Below are 9,482 nucleotides of genomic sequence, written 5' to 3' on the forward strand. Positions count from 1 at the left end.
GACCATCATTGATGATTATTTGTGACATAAATGTGTTTTCACATTAACTATGCAATAGCGATTACACTTGGCTCGGTAATGAAAGCGTTTTGCGATATCATTACCGATGAAAACAAGTAAAGAAAAAAAAAAAAAAAAAAAAAAAACATTCGCCTTGAGAAGATTCTCCTCCTCTCAATTACCCATCATTTTTACTTCAATTTTTTTGTATATTTGTGTGTGCAGTTTTCAGCTTACTACCTGCTAAAGGCGACCCTGTACATTTTTAATAAAAATATTCTTTACAACAAGCCCAACCAATATTTATATATATATATTTCAATTCCATATACAATATGGAATGAGTTTTCAAATTACATCAATTGACGAAGTGACACATAGCCAGCTAATCTTACTCTCGGTGTTTTCGCATATTATTGGTTAAGATAGATAAAATTAGTATAACCCGATCTCTGAGTCGCAGATATTTGTAAAAATCTCTACTTTAAGCATTCAATATAAATCCGTAGTGTGTACATGTATATGTGCGTAAATAATCATTAGTTGAATACGTGTACAGTGAACATATTGCATATATATGTATATATATATATATATATATATATATATATATATGTGCATATGGAAGACTATATTTATGCATGTATGCATGTATAGTGCTTTCGGTTCATCTGTTGCGTTGAATTTCCTCTTACTCTTCTTTTAATATTTTAATAGAGTCTAAATAAAAGCGGCCTGTTTGAAAAAGGAACATGAACGATGGGGAGAGTGAAAGAGATAGAAAATGAAAAATAAAATATATACTTTGCAATGAGTTTGAGTTGAATCGTTAGTACCCAACAATAGCTTAAGAATGAATTGAAATAAAAAGTTCATCGCTTCAATTGGAAATCGAGAGGTTATATGTTACGTAGACGATACGATCACTAAGAATATCTTAATTGAAATATATAATCTCTCTCTTTCTCTCTCTCTCTTAATTTTTTTTCAAACAAAGCCACCCTTAGCCTTAGGTGTTGGCTAACATTTTTTGTATCAATGTATTTCTTACATTGTCAGCCGTTCGTAGATAATGTACATATGTATGTTTCCTAAGGGTTTTTCCTCCACTAATGTATGCGCCTATACTGGAGGTGTACATGCCAGGCTTAAAATTGTGATGTCAATATTTAGAATATGGATATTTTCTAACAGGTGGTTACAATTTTGATGTGATCAAAAGTATATATGACGGTAGTATATGCTTTATGATGAGCGTTTTCATCTGTTTCAAATCGTATCACTAAACAAGTATGCTTTCATTGTTTCGGCGGCGAACACAAAAAAATGCTAACAGCAGCAAAATCAGTCGGCCGCCAACACTGATGATGCTTTAAACTTGGAACCATCTATTTGCCTCTTTGTGTGCTTGTCCGTTGTTTATGCCGCCAGTAAGTCATTCAGTACTTGGACTGGTTTATAATCGTGCCGCTGTTTTATGTTTACACAAAGGTCTGTAAAAACGTGGTTTTTGTATATAGCCGCGCTTGTGATTTTATTGTGTATTATTCCTTTTTCAGTTTGATTGTAAATTGTTGTTTGTGTGCATAGATATGCATGTATGTGTACACAGTGTAGGGCAAAACTGCAGCACTGGTTATGGTTATCATTGCTACACCCTCAGAAATGAAACACAACTAAAATATATATATATATATATATATATATATAGGAATAATTAACTTGTCTCAAGGCAAATACTAAATACTAAATAGTCGTCACTTCAGACACAAAGATTTATCAATTACAAGCATATAGGCTCGCATTGAAACCCGATTTATTGCGAAATAATTGCGCCACGTCTCATTATTTAAAGGTAAAACTTTGTTTGTTATTGCTGTTGTTATTGTTGTTGTTGTTGTTGTTGTTGTTGTTGTTGTTGTATTATGATTTTAAATTCTCAACGTAAGATGAAAGTGATTAAAAACATTATTAAATTAATTGCTACGAGTCTCCGACTGACCAAAAATATTTTACATTGCCTGAAAGGTTTAGCAGACGTTTCAATTCATCTTCTTACGCCTTTTTAAAGCGCAATGTAAGACGAGCACGATCAAGACGAGTATTTAAAATTCGGTCTCAATGTAATTTTCTGCTTTGTTTTCATTATCTCTTTGAGGGTTGCTTTGACTGCTTCTAACGAAGACTTCAATAGAAAAACATCCGAAAAAAAGACTACATACATTTCAATACGAATTTTGAACACCTACCAATACAGATTTGTTTTTTTTTTTTTTTTTTTTTTTTTTTATTTTTTTAACTGCAGATGTGCGCTTGAACGAAAGCGATCATTTTCACATCAACTCGTTTAATGTTCCATATGAATGTGTGTGTGTGCGTAACAATTCAAAGCGTAATTCATTTTATTTGTTAAAACGTAGTCGTCGCCGCAAGGGAGGTAGGGGCCGCGGACGGCCGGGCGCCCGCAATGACCTGACTTGTGAGCTAATAACCCCTATTTTTAAACTGAATAGAACTTTATTGCCGATTATATTCATATATATATATATATATATATATGCATTTATGCATGCATATATTTATGTATCACGTTTGTGAAGACAGTTGCGTTACGGGTCGCACTCTACTTGCATTTAATAATAATGGAATTGAAAATTGTACTTTAAAACTGGTTTTTCTGTTCAAAGCAAAGCGAAACAAATCTATGTAATTGTGTGCGCATGTATTAATGTGTATGGGTGTAATTCGTTCCTACCTTGCTGTTGCTCGTCTTTGCTTTTACCGCGCAAACGGAAATTATTTACAAACAACTTGAATACTGTTGCCACATCGAATAGTCTGTTTTGCTGACTGACTGGCTGGTCGATTGCTTGTTTAGTTGGTTGGCCAAACTATTGTTTTTTTTTTTACCTCAGCTGCCATATGCCATTAAAACCAACCATACAAATCTTGCAACCAGTTTATCAGGTCGCGCTCATTCGTTCTTAACTTTGTTCAATCATTCGGTATGCCTTTACTGTTTTTTTTTTTTTTTTTTTTTTTTTTCTTTTTGCTATTGTTGTATTTTTCTTTTATTTTTTTGAAATCTTTTTTTTGTGCATTGGCGGTGTTTTTTGGTTTGCATGATTACAGTCATACCGACACTTGGTTACTCCCCGCATTCTCATTCCCATAGTCGTCGTACGTAGTCATTTGATGTTGCTTTATTAGCAAAAACACATTTGATATACGACTAACACTATTTTAGATTTTTATATATTTATTATTTATGTATTCTTATACTTACCACTAGAGGATTTATCCCTTCCGTTCGGAAAATCGAAAAGTATAAATTAAATGTCACAAAATAAACATACATCTACATATATACATTCAATTAATTTATGATTCTGATTTGACTTTGCGTCATTTATCTATTATCTGTTGCCGTAATTTTTGATAATTGAACGAAAGTAAAAAAACCAAGAAAACAAAAAAAAATGGTCACAGATCATACTTTTATCTAAATTCTATTATAATTATTATTATCATTAATTTAGCCAGAAAAAGATATTCAAAGACTAAAGTCTTAAAGTCTTAAAGCATCTAAGTTTATCGGCTTTCTTGAAAACTCAACCGCACTTGATATTTGAACCCATGACCATTGATTGATTAGTCAAGACACTTTGCCTGCTCAGCCACTCAGGCGTGTAACTTAAATTTTAATTTAGTTAATATTTAAAAAAAAAAAAAAACAAAGATAAAAAGATCAAATCTGCATTAGAAAAACCATTGGTATGAAATACGATTTAAACATTTATTCACGCTATATAAAAATTCAAGTGTGGAAGCAATTCATTCGACCGCGATCGCGTCGCTATAATGAACAAGAATCCGGATTTCATTTAGTTTCGCTTCACGTATTAATGTTTTAAAAGCCTTAACTAAATGCGGTCCGTGTTACTCTGCTTATCGCTACACTCGTGAAATAGTTTGTTTCGATTCCCCTAACAAGGCTGATGTTGATTGTTGCATACCATGGTTGCAAAACATGTATCAGACCAAAAAAATGAAAATTAATCAAGAGAATGTGAATTTGGAAGACGAAGAAGTTTGAGTGTTACATGATTAGCGTCGGCGTATGCTGAATAAGTCAATCATTTTAAATGGAAAACTGATATTTTATCTACTGGAAGGTCAAAATCATCGAAATCAACCGTTATATATACTGGTATTACGCACTTCTTTGCCATTTTTACCCACGCCGATCAAAAGTTTTTGCAAACACCTAACAATATATCGTATATCGATTTTTTTTTTATTATTGCTTTAACAGATCCTGTGAATGTATCCTTTAGAATGTGCGGAAAGAAAGTTGACTTCTGACTGAAGATAAATTTTTTCTTTGAAATTTCAAACTCTTTCTCAACTCCCTACCTATAGGGGGGAATCGCAATTATTACCAAATCGCAGATTGAAATCGTAAGTGCGATAGTTTCTACGCTAGTCGCGCACTTATTGTGAGTGCTCAGTTGGCAACGCTGTAACACTTAATAAGTGTTTGCATACCCACCCACTAGAGTACATCTACTAATCTCACTCTTTTTCATTACTCCTTTGTGACATCTATTATGTTACGTGAATAGGTGAGACATACCCTAAATGATTGATCATATTAAGAAAAAAAAAAAACTGGTAAGAGTCAAATCACTCCTTACTCGCAAGTTACATGCTAATGACATATCTCTTGATTTCTAGCATCTCTTATACACTGACACATTTTGAAAACGTGTTAACATTCATTTAACACATCGCCTATTACGTGTACCGTTCTCAGTGCATGCACAAATGTATTTGAACGCCAAGTTTAATATTTGATCATTACATATTTGTTATAATTTATAAATTACTTAAATTAATTAAATTCTGCTCTTGTAAAACAGCATACCAACGAGAAATGCGTAGGCGATGTTCAATATGTGTTCACTTAAACTACAATTAATTCATTAACAAAAGATTGTCTCTTTTGGCCAAATAGTGGACGTCTTCACGTCGAACGCTCGCCAATCGTATTAAAATCAATATATTTATTTTAAAATCTCCTATCGTGTGAAGACACATTTGGACCAGGCCTTTGGTTTTTCACACCATTTTTCAAAATATTTAATCTGCAAGATGCCCCTCTAGAGAATGTGTGCGGTATTGGCATGTTTTAAAACTTTTCAAAAATATAAATAAATGCTTGAGATAACCTCTTCGAATATTACTGTTACTGCACTAACAATTCTTCCAAATTAATCTAAAGCAAAAATTGCAAACATTATGATAGCCTGGCCAGGCCGACGTTTAAATATCTTTGACTGTTTCCCCTAATAATTCTTTAGGTATTTTCGTTTTATAAAAGACACATAAAGGTTTACTTTTCTTTCGAGTCCGAACAGGTGTTAAAAGTAAGCACAGTTTACTTTTATGCCGGATCGATGAACGATTTCTCCTCGAATTAACGTTTCATATGAGGAATGATGACAGACACAGTCCGATTCAATCCATTTTTTATTAATTTTCGTACTTGGACCAAATTATACTAGTGTATCCGGTTTCATTAAAATGTCTGCTGAATTGAGGACCCGACAGTTGTTTAATTGATCTAATAATCATAAACAGCGTCCATAGAGAATATGGTATAAATCACATTACGTGAGAGATAGCATGAGCTTACGTTTATCAAAATATTTCATCGCAGGCAAAAAGATTGATTAGGACTGATCTATCCATATTGTACGCAATCAATATTCATTCATTCTATTTTTGTCTTTGTAGTTCAGGAATGTACGACAGATTCCGAAGATCTAATGTTTCATCATGTACGAGCTTCGTCTTCTTGCAGTGCCCCGCCCGATTTACTTCTTGTTGGCGAACGAGAGAATAATTTGTCGCTTCTTTCGCCCGCGGTGAATATAATCGGCAACACGTCTACGATAGTATCTCCGTCAACGGTACCAACTGCTGATGCTCAGAATTATTTGAAGCAGCATCAACAGTACACGCAGTACACGCTTGATGGGGAAAGAGACATAACCGCGAAATGTTTAAAAAGCGGTAACAACAGTTGCGTTGATAAACACAATATTGCTAAGCAAAGTGTACAGCATCGACAACAAGCTATTGAGGCTGACGGACTGAACGAGCAAACCCAACAAGTTTATTCGCTGAACACATCCCACATGCGTCACGCATATAATCATCAGAACTCAGATGAGCGTATACGGTTAGAGGTAAGCATCACTGAATTCTTCTTACGCAGACGATAAATTTTCATATCAATACAAGGATATGCAGTAAATTAACACACTCCTCGGGTCTGTGATTGGTAATAATTTTCTTCAAGCATTTTCATCCGGATCATAAAGTATAAATTAAATAATAAAATCCGTTTTCGATTATAAGAGTTCTTGCTTCCCCAAATGCGACTGAGGTGATTCAGTTCAAGTGAAATTTAACATTTATTCGCATCATCTTTAAAACTTGAAGGATTTGCTATCCTTGGCTGATGAATATTAGCCGCACTGTGTCACCCACATCATATTCCGTATAAATTTCTATTTTGTATGGGAGCATTTAGTTTATATAAAATACAATATATTATTTCATTTCATTTATAAATATATTCGTCATTTAATTTTTTATTTATTTTTTTGTGTTGCTCAGGAATTTACTTGCGATGTGTCTGTCGAGGGTGACAAATCGTCGCAGCCGTTACAGTTTTCGTTTACCTTTTACGATTTAGACGGACATCATGGCAAAATTACCAAAGACGATATTGTGGGCATAGTCTATACAATTTATGAATCAATTGGAAAGTCGGTGGTTGTACCTCATTGTGGAAGCAAAACGTTCAATGTACGCTTGACCGTTAGCCCCGAAGGTAAACCGAAATCATCCAAAGCGAAGAAAATTCCATCTACAGTACCGAAATTAGAGCATAACAGTATGTCGGCGATTCGTCGACATCACCGCTATCGGCCCCGGAAACTTATTCGATCAGATGACGAGGACGATGATAGTAACAGCGATAAAGAGTGCGAAACAAGTCACGTTAAAAATCACACAATTGTTAAGCCGACCTCTAGACATGTCAAAAATGGTAAAGTAACGCTGAACATCAATAACAAGAACGCTCTCTGTAGCCTTTTCATTGTAATAATTTTTACTCAGATCCGCTGCCCGTTTCACATGACAATTCGTGCAGCAGCTCCAAAAATATACAATCTTGTCGAGATTGTTTGACAGCTGGCGACGTTGTTGCGAATGAGATAAATTGTTCAGTAACCCAAGGAGATCAGAAGTCGCAAACGACAGAGGCTTTTCTAAAACATGTCGAATCGTCACGTACCAAGCTATTGCGAAAATCACGTAAGCAAAAGGTAATCGTACGAAACAACTTGACGTTGTTGAGAAATATTGCATCGTTTATTACTATTATCGATGAATAATGTATTTCTTCTTGATGTTGATTTTCGGTTTTTTTTTTTTTTTTTTTTTTCCTTAATGGTTGGTGTACACTTATACATGATGCATTGACGCGCTTTGTATCCATAATAGGAGGAATGCACTGGAATGAGGCCGAGAAGCCTATCTGTTGGTAACGAGACATTAGTGAAAGATCAACATTTACAAAAAAAATCACACCAACGTATGGAGTTGTGTCCAGAGCGATCATTAAATGGTGCAGACGCCGTCGAAAGTGTCCAAAGGCGTAATCCACAAAAATCTCCCATTGAAGCATTGAATGCATCTCCGAAACGCAATTCTGCTGAATGTTGGAAAACTACTTTCAATCGAAACGATTTAATAAGCATTATACGTGAAAGCATGGAAAAGAATCGTCTGTGTTTTCAGTTGAACGGGTATGCATAACGATTACTACTATTTAATGCATATTTGTCCTAGTGGGAGTAGTACGAGAGGAACTTTTGTCCTTCGATATAGTGTTTTGTAAAAGCTTACTTAGTTCTTGATCTTCATTTCAGAAAACCGCAAGCGAATGTGGATCCTATCACGCAACCTCGAATGTTACAGCATATGACCCAGAGCAAACAGAAAGAGCAGGCACAACTGAAATCACGTTTGCGTTCAAATACAATGTCTAAAATACCGACATTAATTGCTAATCATAATAATTCGCATTCAGCTCATACCCAGTCATCGCATCATATTCGTTCTAGATATGCAATCCATAATACAAGCATTCAGGAACGTCTCCAAAGTAGTAATATTTATCAGCCGCATCCACACGTTCCCATTTATCAACAACATATGATTGTTAATCATCCGGCCATTTTATCATCGCAATCATCTGTTAATCCCCTTATTGCGGGACGTCATAGTAAGGTAAATTTATGTGGTTACGATTCGTTCTTACACGCTACTATATGCGGGGGCAATGTAAGTCATTCACCACAGACCTCATCTTGCATTAAATCAACGTCTCCTAATAATCATCACCAACAACCGATTGCTACCGTGCAACCAATAATATCAACAGTTCCTAACCGTCAAAGTACACCAAAGCATTTTTCAGCCATACCACCGAACAGTTCAAATAGAGATAAATCCGGCAAAATATTGCGCACTGGATTACATAATAAAATCCATCAGACCGCAATTGTGACAGCGAAGAATTCACCTCAATATCATGGCTATCAGCGTTTATCTTCTACAACGAAACATAATTTGGCAGCGTTAAATTTGCTTAGTCCAACTATGGAGAAACCTCCTCCTGAAAATCTTGAAAAATGGAGGAAGGAACAAATGAAAAATTATGACCAAATGTTGTACGATAAACTTCGAGAAAAGCTTCGGCAAACTAATTTAACCGAAGGCCAAAGGCGAACATTAAAGCAAAAACGTACGAATAATGTGTTGCATCAAGCTGATCATGCAGTTTGCGACAGTAAGACTATTAACGACTATTCGACCATGGTACCTATTATGGATCCGTTGGAATGCGAAAATCTCATTAGTCAAACAAGTGACGAAGAAGGCCAGTCACAGAACGAGCTTACAATAACGAAAGAAAAGGCAAACAATATTAAAGATTCCGCAATCAATCGGAACGTAGTTGAGGGCACCCTAGTGGATTTAGATGATGACGATGATATTACAAATTTTCCAAAGTATCAAGTCGGTTCGACAACCTTAAATGAGGAAAGTGGGAGGAGAACAAATGAACTAGAGGACGAAGAGGAAATGGATGAAGAAGAGGAGGAAGAAGAGGACGATGAAGAAGAGATTAATGATTTAGAAAATGATAACAACAGTGGTAATAAGCCCGGCGCAGCAACTATTGTAACTTCAAATGATCCCAGCCTCAATAATAATACATCTTCGCTCGTACACCGCTACGTCCACGAGCATATTCATCATCATTATCATCATTTCGAAGAAAAAGAATAATAATCAAAGTTCCCTGGTAATAGAATATGAGAGAGAGAGAGAGAGAG

The 9,482-nt window shown here is 35.2% G+C and overlaps 1 protein-coding gene across 1 annotated transcript in view; it reads left to right on the forward strand.

Annotated features, from left to right (window-relative positions):
• Nucleotides 1-9,476, forward strand: part of LOC119631851 (protein naked cuticle) — a 16,271-nt gene extending 6,795 nt beyond the window's left edge. The window contains exons 2-6 of the mRNA XM_038024382.1: nucleotides 5,800-6,254; nucleotides 6,688-7,123; nucleotides 7,195-7,403; nucleotides 7,582-7,886; nucleotides 8,010-9,476. Coding sequence (XP_037880310.1) covers nucleotides 5,800-6,254; nucleotides 6,688-7,123; nucleotides 7,195-7,403; nucleotides 7,582-7,886; nucleotides 8,010-9,435 — 2,831 coding nt within the window. The 3' untranslated portion in view covers nucleotides 9,436-9,476. The remainder of the gene's footprint in view (nucleotides 1-5,799; nucleotides 6,255-6,687; nucleotides 7,124-7,194; nucleotides 7,404-7,581; nucleotides 7,887-8,009) is intronic.
• The last annotated feature ends 6 nt before the right edge of the window (nucleotides 9,477-9,482 follow it).

Source organism: Glossina fuscipes, unplaced genomic scaffold (genome assembly GCF_014805625.2).
Source record: "Glossina fuscipes isolate IAEA_lab_2018 unplaced genomic scaffold, Yale_Gfus_2 1, whole genome shotgun sequence".
In the NCBI taxonomy this organism is placed as follows: domain Eukaryota; kingdom Metazoa; phylum Arthropoda; class Insecta; order Diptera; family Glossinidae; genus Glossina; species Glossina fuscipes.